The following is an 18,989-nucleotide window of genomic DNA, read 5'->3' as shown; positions in this document are numbered from 1 at the left end:
CCTGTGCATTCTTAACCAGGCCCAGAGACCCAGCCTAAGCTTTGAGAAGGGAGGGAGGGAGGGATAAGGGAAGGAAAAAAGGGAGAGGAGAAGGGAGGAAGGAATGGAAGAAAGAAGGAAGGGAGAAACGGAGGAAGAGAGGGAGGAAGGAAAGGAGGGAGGGAGAGGCAGGCAGGCAGGAAGGAAAGAAGGAAAGAAGGAAGGAAGGAAGGAAGGAAGGAAGAAGGAAGGAAGGAAGGAAGGAAGGAAGGAAGGGTAAGGACATATAAACAGCATATAACAATAGTTTTCTGTGAGGGGAGGGCAGTCACAGGAAATGGCCCTGTTTCTTTCCCATCCTCTTTCCTGTTTCCTGTCCTGGAAAATCATCCCAGTGGTTCCCCTCTTGGTTTTCCACATGACTAAACTCCACGGGGCTTGAATGATCAGGCTGCCAGGCTGCCTCTCCCCAGTTCCTCCAGCTCCCACAGAGCCCACAGGGACCTGCAGATCTGGGCGCCCTGCCCATCCCCTTCTTTCCCCCACCACACCTGGGAGGGCCCTCACTGGGGAGGGGGCCAAGAGTGGGTCTGGCCTGGGATGTTCAGATGCTCACAGCATGGAAAGGTCCATCCGGCTGCTGGCCTGCTTGGCGTGTGTCCTCCCGACAGGTGAGTGTCTGCTACTCTCTCTGGCCCATGCTCGGGACAGAATAGATTCTGACGGTGTCTTAGGTAGTCTCCCCTGGAAAGCGGGAAGTGCGTGTGCACAGGGCCTCCAGGCCTGTAGAGGAGGAAGAGCTGAGCTTGGGGCCTGTGGTGCCAGAAACCAGAAGTTCAAATCATTGCTTTGTCTTGGATTTCAGGTGACTTGAGGCAGGCACCCCACGTCTCTGGCCTCAGGGTGGCCGCCTATATAAAGGCCACTTGCCCCACTCATTCCTTCGAGGATCCAGAGGACAATAGGCCAGGTACAGAGAGGACATGACAGGCTCTGAACAAGCTTCATGTGCTGCTGTCACCCAAGTGCCGTGTGTTTTGATGAGCACAGCCTGAGGAAGAAGGGAGGGGAGCACATGGGCGTTTGGGGATGATGCTTGTGCATGGGAGGGGGTGATTTCATGTGGGGGATATATTGAGGGATAGAGGCCCTCCCAGCGGGAATCCCAATGGGTGAGTGGGAACTCTGGCAGGTTTAAGCAACAGTGTCATCAGTCACTTAGCTCAGTGACTTGGTATCCTGGGAACAGTGTTTCAAAGGGCACAGGGGCCATCTGCATCAGAATCCCCGGGGTTAGGGGAGGGCATTTGCTAAAATGCAGGTTCTTTGGCTCCATCTCAGACCTGCAGAATCAGAGTACCAGGCAGCAAGCCCAAGAATCTGAATTTTCACCACCTTCTTGGGTGATTCTCATGCTCGATGCAGTTGAGGGCACCTGGGATTAATGGCAAAGGCAATCCTCAGAGCCCCTCTCTCCAGATCCCAGTCCTTCCCCCATCCCCATCCTAGGACTCAGCATCCATGCCACTGTATGCTCGGCCATCACAGGCCACACGCTGACATCATGGTGTCCAGAGCTGTAAGTCAACGTTCCCTGTATGGGGGCCTGGCTCCACAACTGGATGATAAACTCCCATACCTTAGACCCCTTTGCCCTCTCCTCCAGCGTTGCACTCAGACTGGAGTCCAGCTCGGGGCTGGTTTGGGCAGTAACAGCAAACCTCTGCACAGCTCTCACCACGTGCTGGGCACTTTAGTAACTCACATAAGCCTCATAACCCTATGAGAAAGGAACTTTGTTTGTTTGTTTTGGAGACAGAGTCCCACTGTCACCCAGGCTGGAGTGCAGTGGCACAATCTCAGCTCATTGCAAACTCTGCCTCCCAGGTTCAAGTGATTCTTGTGCCTCAGCCTCCCAAGTAGCTGGGATTACAAGTGTGTGCCACCACGCCCGGCTAATTTTTTACGTTTTTAGTAGAGACAGAATTTCACCATGTTGTCCAGCCTGGTCTCGAATTTCTGACCTCAAGTGATCAGCCCGCCTTGGCCTCCCAAAGTGCTGAGATTACAGGCATGAGCCACCACGCCCAGCGGAGAAAGGAACTCTTCCCTATGAAACATTCCTTTTTCACAGATAAAGAACATGGGGCCCAGAGAGGCTTGGCAAGTGGCAGGGGTGGAGCTGGGATTTGAACCCAGGTGTGTGGGGCTTTTGGCTGGGCCCCCCCACTATCCCACCCCACACAGCCATGGACCCTTGGTGGGCACTGACAGGGAAGGAGCTATCTTTTCCCAAGTTTACCTAACTTAGCCATCTTTTTGGGATGATTTAGGGTTGGGTCCCACTGAGACAGTGGTCAGAACTGAGTGGCTGATGGGAGAGGGGTTGAGGGTGTAGGTGTTGGCAGTAGGGAAGGTCTGAAGCTCGCCTCTGCTTTTTACTGGCTGCATGGCCTTGGGCAGGCTGCCTACCTTTCTGGAGTCCCTGTAAACTGGGGTCCCTGCCACCTTGAAGAGGTGCTGGGGAGGTTCATTAGACACCATATCAAAGGCCCCCAGCACAGCTCCTGGCCCTCAATGGCTGCTCGATAAATGGCCATGAAACCTTGCCAAAGTCACACTGTTTCAAGAGAGCCGAGGCTTTGGGGATTTTAGGGAGATATTTTTTTTCTCCTGCTATGGGTCAGCTGCTATGAATCAGCAAGAGACAAAGGATTCAGAGGAAGCACGGGCTGTGGAGTCACATGTTCAAAAACAAAAGCCAAACCGCACACCTGCTCTGTTGAGATTACTGAGTGCAGCCAAGACACTCACGTGAGCCAACTCAGCTGCAGAAAGTCGTTTTCTTTACAAACAGCAGCTGCTTCACAGTTAGAACCAGGGTGGTCCAGGCCCCCACTTCCTGATGCTCTTCTGGCTGCCCTTCTCTTGGGAGCCTCTCCTCGTGGCTCAGCCGGAAGACATCCAGGCCACGGCCTGGGCAACAGGCCTGAGGAGCAGGCTCTGCCCCACCACCGTGTGTGCACCAGAGGTTCTATGAGCAGATGCCTGTGCCAACGCGGGTCCGCAAGTCATGGTCCCTTCCCTGGCCCAGAACAGCCCCTTGCTGAGAGAAAAGTGGGAATCATTTGTCCCAGAAAGACCCCTTCCACTTTCCATGTCCTCCCCTGTAGGCAGGAGATTCCTGTACTCGACACCCAGTGCCCAGCAGCCCCTAATCTCCCAGGGGCTCCCCACATAGCCTCCCTTGTCCTCCCTCATCTCCCCCCATATCTGCTTTTAAGAAGCTGGAGATGCCAGGGAATGTGGGGCAGGGGGAAGAACACTGGCCTGGGAGCTCCAACCACCCAGGTAACCTTGGACAAGTCCTCAGGTGGTCCTCAAGCCTGAGACAGGCAAGTGTCACAACCACAGCCGCTGTCATCTTCAGGACCCCTTGTGCCAGGCCTGTGACAAACAGTTTATTTACTCTTCAGCACAGCCTTGCAAGTGAGGCTCATCGGGGGTTCAGTGACTGCTGGAGCCTAAATGGGAACCAGAGGCTTCTGAGTGCACGTCCACTTCTCCCACACCCTCCTGCAGTGGGCAGGGAGCCTGGGCGAAGCCTGGTGTGGAGAGCGATTTACTTCACTGGTTCTGAACTGCTGCAGAAAAACAAACCCAAATGGCAAGACAAATAGCACCGGTCACCCAAAGATGCAGGAGTGTTCATTCGGGATGCAGGGAAAGGTCAGAACCAGAGGAGATGGGCTGGTGTCACAGCCCAGGAGGAAATGGGGGGCTTTCATGAGCTGGGGCGCTTCTCTCCCAGTGGTTGTTGTGAGCAGTTTGCTTGGACTCAGGATGTCCTATCTAGGGCGGGAAGGGGAGGAATGAAGGAGCAGGGCCCACTATGGAGGCTGGGCAGGGGGTGGGGGCACCAGCAGAGACAGGCTACATCGGGCCTCTGAAGAGCAGCACCCTGAGGTGGGCACAGGCCCCACGGCAGGGTCCGCCTGTGGCCCTGCCTCTCCATCAGCTCGGGTAAGCAGGGCCACACCCTCGCCACAGTCAGCCTGCGGCAGAGGCATGGGTTAAAGGGGAAGCCAGATAACCCTGAGGCAGATGGAGACCAGCTGGCTTTTCACTCACTACTCATACCTCACCCCTTCCCGGGAACCTTCAGGGTCTGATTTGTGCTGATGGTTGGAATTTCTGCTTCTTCTCCCTTCTCTGCTCTCTGATCTCCAACCCATTCTTGCCCTTTCTCTACTGATAACCTATGTTGATAACCTGCAAGCCCAGAGAAAGATTTGCAGGGAGCAAACTGAGGGGTGGGAGGGGAGGGGCTGAGCTGCAAAAAGCCTCAGCTCCACCTACATACCTATGGGTGAGGTCGACAGCCAACGGGAGTATCTCTCCTTGCCCCCAAAATGCCCTCTCCTGGCCCTCCAGGTGCCACAATGCTAGAAGTTCCACCCCCAGAGCCACTCTCCGGGAGCACCCGTTAGCATGCCCAGGTGCCCTCAAGGAGGGTAGCCCCTCCCAGATTGTTGGGCTCCTCAAATTGGCCACTTGTCAGCTGGTAATGTCAGCCATGTGGTGGGGGCAGGGGCACAACAGACGTCTGAGGGACTCCAGCTCTGAGGGCCACAACGCTGTCCCTCCTGGAGGCGTGGTCTTCCTACAGTGACTGGCCCCCCTGGCTCCATCCTTCCCTTACCCCCTCAAAATCCATGTCACATAAAGCCCACCCCAGCAGACCTAATTCTTGTTAAAGTGCCATTCTGTAAGGGTACCCCATCTGGCCATTATTCCACCACGACTACCACAGGACTCACTTTCCTGTCTGTGACACCCTGGAGAGGGTCTTTAATTCCAGGCATTAGTAAAACCTCCACAGACAGCAAGTGACCCGTGCTCCACCATGAAACCGACAAGCAGCTTTCTCTCTAGTTAACAGAAGTGTGTGACAACGCCCACAAAAGATCTACACAGAGGTTCCCGTGCGAATTCCTACTTTGCTTTCTTCCCTACCAAGAAACTGGTGGAAATCTTTGGTCAGCTGTGGCGAAACCAAGGTTTCTGTTTCTGACCCTATCCAGTTGCAGCTTCTCCTGGTGTAGGCTCCCCAGCTCTGTTTCTGTCTCCCTGGAGCTCTCTGCCTACTCTGTCACCACAGGTATAGGGGCTTTGGGAGAGTACGTTTGGCATCAGTCAACTACTCCCTAGTGAAATCATGATTACAATGATGCGAGAGCTAATGCCCAATGCTGCAACCCCAATCCGTCCTCCTTTAGATGGGTCACTGCCAGGAGGCATGAAGGGAGCTACAGGGGGAATTTCACTATGAAAGACCATCAAGGCATGGATGCTTCTTTCCAAGTAACTTTTCCAAGTCGGTTTTCTGAATACCTAAAAGTCCTTTGATTTATTTTAGCTAGATATGTTTCTTTCTTTCTTTCTTTTCTTTTTTCTTTTTTTTTTTTTTGAGACTGAGTCTCACTCTGTCACCCAGGCTGCAGTGCAGTGGCACTATCTCAGCTCACTGCAACCTCCACCTCCCAGGTTCAAGCAATTCTCCTGCCTCAGCCTCCCAAATAGCTGGAACTACAGGCACCCACTGCCGTGCCAGGCTAATTTTTTTTTTTTGTACTTTTAGTAGAGATGGAGTTTCACCATATTGGCCAGGCTGGTCTTGAACTCCTGACCTTGTGATCTGCCTGCCTCAGCCTCCCAAAATGCTGGGATTACAGGTGTGAGCCACCGCGCCTGGCCAGCTAGACATTTTTCTAAAATGTTTTATGTGCTTTCTTGTCATTTTTATGCAAGTATCATTTTCAGACATAGATTTTTAGAATTTAATGTCACCTTAGTAAACATCTAGAGTTATCAACTCATGGATGAGACTACTGGTGCCAGAGAGTTATGGCGACTTGCCTAAGGTCCCAAAGTCAGCATCAGAGCTAGGGCTGGAGCCCGGGACAGACCCCTGACACTCACTCTGAAGGGCATGCCACTAAAGCAGGATGCCTCTTGCGGCAGTGAACCCCTCCATGGTGCCTCGGGTCATCTCTGTGTGCACCTACTACACTCGCCTGCTGCCGTGTTGTGATGGTTCAAAGGCTTCTGGGTTCACTCCTTCTCCAAAGAGTCCCTTTGACACTGTACATTTATCATTTCTGCCTAAGCCGTCTTTCCATTATTTTTTACTGAAACTTTCCTTCCTCATTGAATGTCAACTCTCATTTCTTGCTGCTTTCCAAGAGTCTACAAACAGAAACCACGTTCTAGCTTTTCAATTTTCATGTCCCTGGGCTGGGAAACCAAATAAGTGTGTTAGAATTGTGCATAAATTAAAAAACAAATAGTGGCTGAGCAATGGCCAGACTGTCAACATAAGGAGGAGGCTGTTAATTGCCACTGCAACTGTATCCCCAGCACCCAGCAGAGTCTCTAGCACGTGGTAAACTCTCAATAAATACCTATTGAGTGAATACATGAATGAATAAATGAAGAAATTCCAGGTGAGTTAAGGACAAGGACTGGGCAATTATACTTCAGTTGGTCCAATATGCTGAACTGAGCTGCAAATGGTATAGTGTCCAGGTACTAACATCTTTTTTTTTTTTTTTTTTTTTTTTTGGCAGAGTTTCGCTCTTGTTGCCCAGGCTGGAGTACAGTGGACTCCAGGGCAATCTCGGCTCACTGCAGCCTCCACCTCCCGGGTTCAAGCAGTTCTCCTGCCTTAGCCTCCCGAGTGGCTGGGATTATAGGCGTGCACCATCGTGCCCGGCTAATTTTTGTATTTTTAGTTGAGGCGGGGATTCACCACCAGGTTGGTCTTGAACTCCTGACCTCGGGTGATCCACCTGCCTCGGCCTCCCAAAGTGCTGGGATTACAGGCCTGAGCCACCGTGCCCAGCCGAACATCTTAACCTCCTGTAGTATCACCCTGAACATTTCTCCACCACCTTCTGTTCACACTCCCTGTACAGGACTAGTGAGGGAAGGGAACTAACACATATGGAGCATTTGCTGTGTGTGAGGCACTGTTTTCGGTGCTCTACATACGTGGTTTCATTCAATCCTCAATCCTATGTGGAAGGTACTATGTTCCCCGTTTTGCAGCAGAGGACCCTGAGACCTGGGATATTATGTAACTTGTCCAAAGATCACCCAGCAAGTGAAGGAGCCTAGGACATGCCAGGCACAGATTGGGTGCTTGATAAAATTCTGATGAAGAATGGCCAGAGGTGGAATTGCCACCTACGTCCGGCTATGCCAAAGCTAGCATGCTTTCCGCCATACACCCGGCTATGCCAAGCTAGCATGCTTCCCGCCATACACCCGGCTATGCCAAAGCTAGCATGCTTCCCGCCATACACCCGGCTATGCCAAAGCTAGCATGCTTCCCGCCATACACCCGGCTATGCCAAAGCTAGCATGCTTCCCGCCATACACCCGGCTATGCCAAGCTAGCATGCTTCCCGCCATACACTATGGCCCACCATTAAGGGAGGGTGTTTTGGACAACAGGAAGAATGTGGGTCTCCTGATGACCCCTGAAGGTTGACAGAGATAAAGCAGAGAGATTAGAGACCCTACAGTAAGGAGCCATGATTCCAGTTCAGGAATCCTCCCTCCCCTGTCTTAGCAGACAGGCATAAGCTGCCAGAGGGAACTGTAAATGTCACAGGATGCTGGGGAGCTTGAATTCCAGCCAAAGCAAATGCATTTTTTCCCTGGGCAAATCCTGCTGAGTCCTTCCTACCCTCGCCCTGAGTCCTCTGGGCAGCCTCATCCAAAGGTCTCTGTGTAAGCGGGAGTCCAAGTGCCCACTTCTTTGAATCCCATTCAGCAGGTAAACAGGAAGCATAAATCTCTTCCTAATGTCAGCCAAGATCGTAACCCTTGGTGAAAGAGCCTCTGTGTTCCCATTCTGCTCCTAGGGCAAAGCTCACCAGGGAGTGAGGGGCCCAGACCTGCCATTTGTAGCACACTTTAGGACATTTTCAAAATTGGCTGTTGTCCTTAGTCACTGGAGCATACAGGTAAAGGTAAAAATCATTTGAACAAAGGAGGCAAAACTACCCAGGGTTAAGCCTTGGCTCTGTGACTTCACCAAGTTGCTGCGGTTCTGCAAGCCCCAGTTTCCCCTTCTCTAAGAGGGAGCTAATGATAGCACCTGATGAGGTTGTTGTGCATTTTATTTTTATTTATTATTATTATTATTATTATTTGAGACAGAGTCTTGCTCTGTTGCCCAGGCTGGAGTACAGTGGTGCAATCTCAGCTCACTGCAACCTCTGCCTCCTGGGCTCAAGCAATTCTCATGCCTCAGCCTCCCGCATAGGGATTACAGGTGACCATCACCATGCCTGGCTAATTTTTGTATTTTTAGTAGAGAGGAGGTTTCACCATGTTATCCAGGCTGGTCTGGAACTCCTGACCTCTAGTGATCTGCCTGCCTTGGTCTCCCAAAGTGCTGGAATTACAGGCATGAGCCACTGCGCCCAGCCTCTTGTGCATTTTAAATGAGATGTACAGATTTAATGCAAACCAAGCAAATTCTCAAAAAGAGTTTACCGCTGTCGTTATTGTTGCTATTGTTGTTAGTTCATAAACTAAAATTTCTATAAAAGGGCAAAAACCGAGATATAGATATATAGAACTGAATAAGAGGGAAAAGGTGGGGAACCATCCAGATTCATTAGAACACTGTAGTAATGAAGAACATGGCATGCTGTATTGATACAGAGGTGAACAAATTAACCAAGATAAGTAGAGATACAGAAAAAAAACCGTGAATCCATGGAAACATGACACATGACAGAGTATTGTTTTTTAATGAGATGAGGACTCCCCAAAGTACTGTGTGCTCTGGCCTCATTGTGCCTTCATGCCTGGCAACCTCTATGCTGATTGATGTCCATGCCTTGTGGCTTTGCTCTGCTGTTCCCTTTGTCTACAATGCTACCTCAAGACATCATGTAGTCCCCTCCCTTTCTCAAGGCTCTGCTGAAGTAACATCGCCTCTCTCAAGGGTTCTCTAATCCCTGCCTGCCTAATCCACCCCTACTCTAACCACCCCTACCCTCCCCTGTCAGCCTGGACACCCACCCTTCTGCTCTCACATAGCAAATCAATCCAATGTCAGTGACTAGGAGGCAGGTACCATGATGGGCAACAGCAACACAAACAGAACCGGATAGATGTGGTCCCTGGCCTGCCAGAGCTTCTGTGTGTCTGGGCAAGACACACAGTTCAAAGGCAATGCTTATACTGAGGAAGTACCTATGCCAGCTCTGGGGCACAGGGGAGGGAGGCCAGCCCTAGGGTTGGGGCTCTGGGAAGTCCCCCTGCTGTAGGAAAGACTCAGTGGAGCCCTAAGGATGAAGAGGAGGAGCTGGTGAGTGACATGGGCCAGAAGCCATGTTCAGACAGAAGGGATATTGTTCATGCCCATCTTTACGGCACCTGGCAAACTGTAGTGTAATTATGTCCCTACAAATCTGTCTCCCTTTCTAAGCCATGAGCCCCAGCAGGCTGATAAGATATCCTGTCCACCTTTGTCACCACAGCTCATACCCTAGTGCCTGGCATAAAGTGGAGAAGTGTCCAATACATGTTTCCTGAATTGATGAATGCACAATAGCAAATAATATGTGGGGAATCTGTGCCTGCCTCTGTGATGCCCACAAGATGCATGAGGTCAGAGGAGGCTGAGGTCACAGAAAGTGGGAAATAGCAGGGAACTAAGGCTGGGGCTCAGCCTCAAGATTGGATAGGTGCTTTCTGCAGCTAGAAGTAGTGACTGAACCAGCCAATCCTTCAGACAGGGTCTCTCAAATATGGAACAAGGTTCTTTGATGATTAACAACTGAACAAACAAGCTCTTTCTAGAGATAAAATGTTAGGTCCTCCACTCGGGTTCAAAAATATAATGACGTTTGTCCAGAAAAAAAAAAAAAAGAGAGATTAGGCTTAAAAGCAGGTTGTATGAAAAAAGAACTTGTAGTTTTGAGGCAGGAGAATAGTAGAGGGAATTGGAGGTTGGATACAGGCTGGAATCAGTAGGAGCAGAAGCAATGTGAAGGGGCAGGTGAGCAAGAAGCAAGAGAAGAAGCAGAAGTTGAGCAGCCAAAACAAAAGGGAAATAAGCAAGTAAGAGCCCCATGGCCAGCAAGATCCAGACCAGACCAGTAAAGGTAAGCTTCTCAGAGATAGGCATGGGCTTTAGAGAGAAAAGGTATACTTAAAATGACCCTGTATGGTAATTAGCTATTCAAGGTTCATGCATATGGACTGCATCTCATGCATGTACTTAAAATTATGGGATGGAGGTGACGCACAAGCGCACAAGGGCCAAAGTAATTAAGCAGCCTATCAATCAAAAGGCAGACGCTGGCTAGAGATTAGACAGCCAGGGAAGAGAAGGGAAAAAAACATAAAAGGCCATGAAACGTAACAAACTGGTGCTAATCTCATTTCATAGAGGTCAGTCACTCTTCCACTCCAAGGGTGATACTGTACTTCATACACTCTTGCTGCTTTGCTTTGCTATTTCTGTCACGTCCAATTGTTTGTGGCACCAAGAACCTGGAACTGAACCATCCGGTAACACTTTTACTTGATGGCAAGCTGGGCATGAACACACAGTGGGATTTTTTCCAGGTGCAGCTCCCACAGCCCAGGGCAGCACGATGGGACTCGGGACACTGCAGGTCCAGCACACACCTGGAGCCCCCAGGCTCAGGACACTACAATGAAGGAAGAGGACAGTGAGGATGAGGAGGGCCAGGGGAGGGACTGGGATTTTTCCACCAGAAAAGAGAAGGCTCGATGGGTCCAGGATAGTCATCACAAGACCCTGCATAGGGTCATCATGGGAAGGAGATATACACATGCCAGAGAACAATGGCGGTCCTGTGGGCACGAAAGATTTTGGTTCTGTGCAGAAGGAACGTCGGGACCTGTGATTATTCATAGATGGATGGTTCCCACAGAGGATGGTCTGCCAGCGGTGTGCTAGGGCTAAGAGGACTCCTGCCCAAGGAACAAATTGGGCTAAATTACCTCAAAAAGCAAAGAGCACTGGGCTTGGAGTCAGAAAAGCTATATTTCTCCCATCTTCAACCTGTGTGATCTGAGCCTTCATTTTCTCACCTTTAATAATGTCTGCCCTGCCTTTCTCCACTGGGTGTTTTGAGGGTCACATGACATGGTATCTATGAAAGCGCTGTGTAAACGGCAAAGCCCTTTGGAAACACAGGGTCTGCTGTATTATTTCCTCTAAAGATCCTTTTGTGAACTGCACCCTGGGGCACCGGTTGGGCAGGCTTAGAAGCCTGCCCTCTCTCCTTGGGAGGCACCACCCCTGGCCTGATCCTCTGAGGCACGCTCCCCTCTCCCCCAAAGCAGCACACAGAGGCAACCACACACACCCTGCAGTTCACCAGCCCTCTGTGAGATGGAGGCAGACCTCTGCTTCCATACCTTGGCTCAACCACACATCCATGGTTCATAAGGTGGGGAATGTGGAAACTGTGTCCAGAGGTGCTTGCACAGAGCAAGGAGGCAGTGAAACAGCCCACCTCTCTTGTCTCTCAGCTCCCTCCCTGCCCAGGCACTAGGGAAGCCAGTCAGGGCACAGTCCACTTGGGTATACCTGGATTCTAGAGGAATCTCCTGCACCAACTCAACGCATTCGCTTCCAAACACACTGGCCCCTCGCAGGGGCTGTTTTCTCTCTGTAAGTGGAAGGGCTGTTGTCCTCGGAGGAGCCCCAAAGTTCCCAGCCTCTAGTGCACTAGAATGCAGGCTGTGGAGTGAGGCGATCCTGATCGCTGGCTTGGCCTCATGCTGGCAGTGTGACTTCAGTTACTCAACTGAGCCTCCGTTTATTCACGTGTAACCCGGGGATAACTGTGTTTATCTGTAGGCTCATTTGTGAGAACTAAAATAGATTCTACGGAGAACTTACTCAACACAGAGGTGCACAGTAAGTGCTTTTATTATTATCACCATCTCGGAGATCTTGGGAGTCTGTTTTAACCACAGGATCCCAGGGTTTTTCCACAGGACAGGTTTTGATGGGGAAAAACTAAGGGTAAGAATATGGGGACAAGCGGTCTGCAGGTGAGTTAGGAAACAAAGAGGGGAATCCAGGCACCTCCCAAGTCGAGGGAGTGCAGGCCCTGGGAGTGCAGGCACCAGGAATTGCCCCTCAAGTCACAAGAGGGGGTTCCGGCTCCCCTGGAAGTGTGGGACGATCCCTGAGTCCTGGGGTTTCCAGGCTGGGGGTTGGGGGAGCGCTTCCTGGGTCGTGGGGTTTCCAGGCCGCGGGTGCTGGAGCCTCGACCCCCCGGGCCCGGAGCCTGACACAGCCTGCCCCGCTCTCAGGCTCGCCAGCGCAGCGCTGGTCCATGCAGGTGCCAGCCGAGGTGAGCGCGGCGGCAGGCGATGCAGCAGTGCTGTCCTGCACCTTCACTCACCCGCACCGCCACTACGACGGGCCGCTTACTGCCATCTGGCGCGCGGGCGAGCCCTACGCGGGCCCGCAGGTGTTCCGCTGCGCTGCGGCTCGGGGCAGTGAGCTCTGCCAGACGGCGCTGAGCCTGCACGGCCGCTTCCGGCTGCTGGGCAACCCGCGCCGCAACGACCTCTCGCTGCGCGTCGAGCGCCTCGCCCTGGCCGACGACCGCCGCTACTTCTGCCGCGTCGAGTTCGCCGGCGACGTCCATGACCGCTACGAGAGCCGCCACGGCGTCCGGCTGCACGTGACCGGTGAGGCTGCGCGGGAAAGGGTCCCCGGCCTCCCTTCCCGCCGCCCGCCTGCCCAGCCTTGAGGGCTACCTGGGTGCCAGGCGCTGTGCTGCGCCAGGAAGGGCAACGAGACCCAGCCCTCTCCTCTACCCCAGGGATCTCACACCTGGGGGTAGTTTAGGACCACCTGGGAACTTGACACAGATGCAGAATACAGGTCCCAAGAAGGGCTGAGGTGGGCCCGGGAATAGGCATTGCAGTGACTGTCGTAGAGTGACTGTCCCCAGTGGCTCTCAGACGAAGAGGTGAGAAAGACAAGTGAATGGCAATCCTAAATATGCCAATGTGATGTGTGCTACCAGCCCTGAAAGACACTTGCAGCCCCTCTACCCAGGGGTGCACAGAGAGCCCACCCAGCAGTGCCTAGCACTTTGCCAGATCCTGAGATACAAAGATTCCTGAACCAGGGTCCCGTCCCTGGAGCAGTGGCTCTCCACTCTAGCCCCCACCCTGCTTTGCGACGATAATGGCCACTTAGCATTTGCTAGGGGGCCAGGACCTAGTCCAAGCACCCCCACAAGCATGAATTTGCCAAATCTTTTCAGCAACCCCTTAAGGCAACTGCTATCATGATCCTCACTTTATACATGGAGAAACAGAAGCAGAGATGATAGAATAGTTCGCCCAAGGCCACACCTGTATCGGGACTGGGGCAGCCTGGCACCCAAGTGCCCATTCCTCCCTTCCGACCCGCCCCCACTCCTCTGGCTCTGGCATCCAAAGGGCTAAGGGGAGGGGTACCCTTGCCTTTGCCCGCCGCTCGCGCACTGCAACCCGCTTTCTCACTCTACCCCAACCCCACCTTGATCGCGGCTGGTGACAGTCACCCGTCTTCTCCCCTGCAGCCGCGCCGCGGATCATCAACATCTCAGTGCTGCCCGGCCCGGCGCATGCCTTCCGTGCGCTCTGCACTGCCGAAGGGGAGCCGCCGCCCGCCCTCGCCTGGTCCGGCCCGGCCCTGGGCAATGGCTCAGCCTCCGTGACGAGCCCGGGTCAGGGTCACGGCCACCTGGTGACCGCCGAACTGCCCGCACTGAACCACGACGGCCGCTACACGTGTACTGCAGCCAACAGCCTGGGCCGCTCCGAGGCCAGCGTCTACCTGTTCCGCTTCCATGGCGCCAGCGGGGCCTCGACGACGGTAGCCCTCCTGCTCGGCGCGCTCGGCCTCAAGGCGCTGCTGCTGCTCGGGGTCCTGGCCGCTGGCGTCGCCCGCCGCCGCCCAGGTGGGTGCGCCCCAGACCCAGGTGGCCGCGAGGGGCCGGGCCAGGGCTCTCTTCTTAGATAAGACCACCTGGCTGACCACCTGGCACTACCAGAACGTCGGTTTTTTGCCCTATGCATCCTGGCACTTTCCTCTCTGCATGAAGCCCAGCAGGTGTAACCAGCGTGAAAAAATCCCATTTTGCAATAAGGAAGCTGAGACTCAGAGAAGTAAGCTGCCTTTTGATACTGGCACAGAGACAGAGAGACCCAGACACCGCTAACTCTAGAGCCACCCCTTTACCACCACCTGGCAAACAATTCCTCTGGAGGGGCTCTGACTACAGACCTTCCTAAATAGCACCGTTTCTGAAGACCTACTATGTGCTGTGTGGGTGCTAGGAATACATTGATGAACAAGGCATGGTCCCCTGCCCTGCAGTGGGCGCTGAGCGGTAGGCAGATCATTGCAATGTGCTATGAGAAGGGCTCTCCTCCACCCCCGGTGTGCAGAAGCCAGAGGATGGTATGCCTCCCTCTGGTGGGGCATCTGGAGAAGGTTTCACACAAGCAGTGTTGGGAGAGCTAGATAAAAATATGTAAGTAGGCATGAGCTAGGAAAACAAGGAAACGCTCTTCCTAGCAGAGATCAGGGTGGTTTGACTAGCAGGGTGTCCTGAGAGTGCCACCACTGCTGTCGCTGATCTGCATCAGAAATCTGCCCTGTGCCCCAGAGAGGGAGGGAGCGTCTCCGAGCCCCTCGGAACTCCCAGGTCCATAGCACTAGCCTCACACTCTAGTGAGGAGATCAGACTTTGTCATAGTGGCCCTGGCTGCTGCTGTGGCCACAATGGCTTTCTTGCCCCTTTCTTGGAACTCATCAAGTGTTTTGTGCTCAGGGTGCTCAGAAGAACAGACTTTTTACTAGATTTCTCCTCAGTCCATCCCTCTCCTCACTAACTCCCCAGAAGGGTTCCATGGTGCAGCTTCACACCATGCTAGTCTGTCTGCTTCACAAATAGTGGTTTCCCCGAGACCCCTTCCACATGGCAGGGGTGGGGGCGGGCGCACAGGTTGCAGACTGCAGTGGAGATTCATGCCTGCTCTCTTGCTGTCCCTCCCACAGAGCATCTGAACACCCCAGACACCCCACCACGGTAAGTGAGCTCCCCGCCTCCACCCCACCCCACCCATCTAGTCCCCATCAGCCAGGGGGTCCAGGCAGGAGGAGGAAGAAATGGCAAAGGGCTGGGCCCTCCTTGCAGCCCACCAAGGCACCCCTCTTGCAGCCTTCCAAGGTCTTCCCTGGACAGACCAGGCCTCGCTGACCTGCTCCTCTCCCACAACTCCAGGCTGTTTCTTCCTGTAGTTTCCCCTCCACATTCTTGAACAGGCAGATTCACACAAAAGCCACACTGGGGACACTCATCCCTGTTCCCTCCCTGCACTCTGCAAACAAAATTTCTAGAGTTTCTGAGAGCTTGGTGAGGGGCCCAGGGACCCCTAGGAAATCACTGACTCTTGGGTCATTACTCTCCTATTCTGTGGCATCCACCCATGTGAAAGCTGGTGTTGAAGGAGAAAGAACTCAATTCATAGACCCTGGACAGGCTGTGCCTGATCCTGGCGGAGGGTAGGAGTGGGAGAAGGAGCCCAGGCACTCCCATAACTCCACCCACCTGTGCCCTGAAGGCTGGAGGTGCCATACTGCTGGTGGCCCCACTCATCAGCTGCCTGTCAATCTCTCCACAGCCCCACAACCTGTCCTGTGTCCCTGTTTGCTGATTTACTGTCGCACCAATGCCCCTGAATCTGAAAGCCAACTGTTGTTCAGTTATTTAACTGAGTAACTACTGTGTACCAGGCACTAGTACTAAAGACACAGCAATATCCCTGACCTCACAGAACTCACATCCTCTTGTGGAAAATTTTAATAAATACGGAAACAGGCCACCTGACATTGTAAAGTAAGAGCTGTGAAGGAAATGGACACACGATGCGGCAGATCCCCTGGGGAGGGGGCCCGCTGCTGGGCTGAGGCTGCTTTAGATCAAGTTCTCTCGGAGGACATGACATTGAGGGGACCTGAGGATGGAGGCCGAGGCCTGGGCAGGTGAGGGGTGGAGTTCCAGAGAGCAAGCCCCACTGGAGTGTGGATGTAAGACAGGGGCAGTGGGGGCAGCCCGGGAGAGGAAAAGGCAAGTAGAAAGGCTCAGGCAAGGCCCAGAAAGGAGGCAGGCATTTCCGCAGGGTGGGCAGGAGGAAGGCAGGAAAGGCGTGGGGGTTATTGTGGGTGCAATGGGAAGTCACTGAATGGTTTTAAGCAGACGAGTGGCCCCATCAGGACAAGCTGGCCCAGGAGACTTGGGTGCAGGTCGTTGGCAAGGCTGAGGCTGGCTTGGCTGCTTGGACAAAGGTGCAGGGGTGGCAGTGGGGAGGTGGGTAGATGGGAGGCAGGGCTTGCCCAAGGGCCCAGTGGGCAGCACACAATGTGGGAGGGAGCCAGGTGGCCCGGGTTGGGAGCCTGAGCCCTGGGTCCCACTTCCTGAGATAAAGACAAGAGAAGAGACTGGGGCGGGTGTGAGGGTCATGCATAGCACAGTGGACATTGAGATTTGAGATTCCCACTGAGATGTCCTAGGGGAATTCAGGAAAGCAGTTGGTGCCCAGGAAGCCAGGCCTGGAGATTCTGATTTGTAGGTCAGGGACATGCAGCCAGTCTTGAGGCCTCAGACAGAGATAGCCACTCTATGGTCTGGGCTGCCCTGGCCTTTGGGAGCCCCTCCCTATTCCTGACTCTGCCCAGCCTCTGACGCCATTCATCTCTAAGCCCTGCCAGTTCCAGCCACACTGCTTCCCAGAATGTCTCCTCTCCTTGGCCCACTGCTGGCATATAGTTTGGGCAGTTGGGGACCTCTTACCTGTCTTGGGTGGCCATTCAACTTTCTCCTGTCCACAGGTCCCAGGCCCAGGAGTCCAATTATGAAAATTTGAGCCAGATGAATCCCCGGAGCCCACCGGCCGCCATGTGCTCACCGTGAAGAGTCCCTCAGCCACCAATACCCATTTCTGCACTGTAAATAATGAAGCCGTGCAAGGCTTGGCTGGTATGGCCCGTCCCGATTCCCAGGCACCTTGGCAGCCCCCAGCCGGCTGACTCCTCCCCCATTCGGGGTCAAGACCCTGCTCAAGGAGGCTCATCTGGCCTCCTATGTGGACAACCATTTCGGAGCTCCCTGATATTTATGCCAGCATTTTGTAAGTGTGCATGTGTGTGTGTGTGTGTGTGTGTGTGTACACGCATTCGCTTGAGCATGAAACTTCCAGAAATGCTCCCTTGCCCTTTCTTACCTAGAACACCTGCTATAGTAAAGCAGACAGGAAACTGTTTACAGGGCCTGGAGGCCCAGTCTTGTCCTCCTGTGTCACCGACTTGCTGTGTGGACCTAGGACACTTTCTTCACTTCTCTGGGTTTCAGTTCATTTACTGTTGAACACGGACAATCATATTCTTCCCTCCTGGCTGGGAGGATTACCAAGATCTGAGGAAATAATGGATGTGAAGGGGCTTTGGAAAATACAAAGCCATCTACTCATGAGGGGCATGACAGGACCCTCTTTGCAGAGTGACCTTTGGACGTGCAGAGAGTTTTTGGAGAAGTGTGGTCCCTGCAGCAGTGTCACGGAGAACACAGAGTTCCACAGAGCAAGGCTGGGGCAGGGGCTGTGCAAACCTGTGGTCAGAGGAACATTAAATCCTGGAAACTTGGTGGCAGGGAGAGACCTGGGGCCTTTACCCCATGCCCCCTGGGATCTCCACTGTGATTGTTTCACACCCTCTGCCTAACTCTTGTCCCATCAGCTGGCCCACATTGCCTTGAGCTGGGACCCCTAGGAAATGGAAACCAGGCTCCCCTCTCTCAAGGCATTTGGAAACCACTGTCTCAGGGGCTGAAGCCGGGAGACCTGAGGGGAGGTCTGGCTGGAGGGTCCCTGTGGGTAAAGCAGCTACAGCTCTGACCTCTCTCTGACCTGCAACCTCTCAGGGCGTGCAAAGTCCAAATGCACTGGCAACTTCACCCCCTTTGCCCTAACATGGGCAGGCTGACTTGGAGGGGTGCTCCCCTATTTACACCTCAGGGTGAATTTGTTGACCACCTTAGCTCCTGTGGTCCTTGGGGCTTAGGGAGAGGTGGGAGGCATGCCTGGGTCCCAAGTGAGCTGGCAAGAAGAAAGGGCCACAGGCTAGGGCATTAATGAGGCCATGAATGAGACATCTCACCCGTTACAATGACTTTTATCCAAAAGACAGGCAATGACAAATGCTGGTGAGATTGCGGAGAAAGAGGAATTCCCATATACCATTGGTGGGAATGTAAATTAGTACAGCCACTATGGAGAACAGTACAGAGTTTCCTCAAAAAACTAAAAATAGGCCAGGCGGGGTGGCTCATGCCTATAATCCCAGCATTCTGGGAGGCCGAGGCGGGTGGATCATTTAAAGTCAGGAGTTCGAGACCAGCCTAGCCAACATGGTAAAACTCCGTCTCTCCTAAAAATACGAACATTAGCCGGGCGTGCTGGCGCATGCCTACAGTCCCAGCTACTTGGGAGGCTGAGGCAGGAGAATTGTTTGAACCCAGGAGGCGGAGGTTGCAGTGAGCTGAGATCATGCCACTGTCCTCCAGCCTGGGCAACAGACTCTCTTCCAAAAAAAAAAAAAATAGAACTACCATATGATCCGGCAACAGTAATCCCACTGCTGGGTATCTGTCAGCAAGAAAATCAATATATTGAAAAGATATCAGCACTCCCATGTGTACTGCAACACTATTTGCAATAGCCAAGATATGGAATCACCTTAAGTGTCCATCAACGAATGAATGAATAAAGAAAATGAACACACAATGAAATATTATTCAGCCATAAAAAAGAATGAAATCCTGTTGCTTGCAACAACATGGATGGAACTGGCAGCCATTATGTTAAGGGAAATAAGT

At 53.1% G+C, this 18,989-nt stretch overlaps 1 protein-coding gene across 1 annotated transcript; it reads left to right on the top strand.

Annotated features, from left to right (window-relative positions):
• The first annotated feature begins 462 nt into the window (after positions 1-462).
• On the top strand, positions 463-18,922 carry SIGLEC15 (sialic acid binding Ig like lectin 15). Its single transcript, XM_033177858.1, has 6 exons — positions 463-650; positions 11,903-11,962; positions 12,364-12,747; positions 13,632-14,012; positions 15,116-15,146; positions 16,949-18,922. Exons 1-6 carry the CDS (start codon positions 599-601, stop codon positions 17,028-17,030), a joined length of 990 nt encoding a protein of 329 aa, XP_033033749.1. The 5' UTR covers positions 463-598; the 3' UTR covers positions 17,031-18,922.
• Positions 18,923-18,989: the final 67 nt, after the last annotated feature.

Source organism: Trachypithecus francoisi, unplaced genomic scaffold (genome assembly GCF_009764315.1).
Source record: "Trachypithecus francoisi isolate TF-2019V2 unplaced genomic scaffold, Tfra_2.0 Lachesis_group19, whole genome shotgun sequence".
NCBI lineage: Eukaryota > Metazoa > Chordata > Mammalia > Primates > Cercopithecidae > Trachypithecus > Trachypithecus francoisi.
Note: the sequence above shows the minus strand (reverse complement) of the source record. Positions and strands in the feature narration are given on the sequence as shown.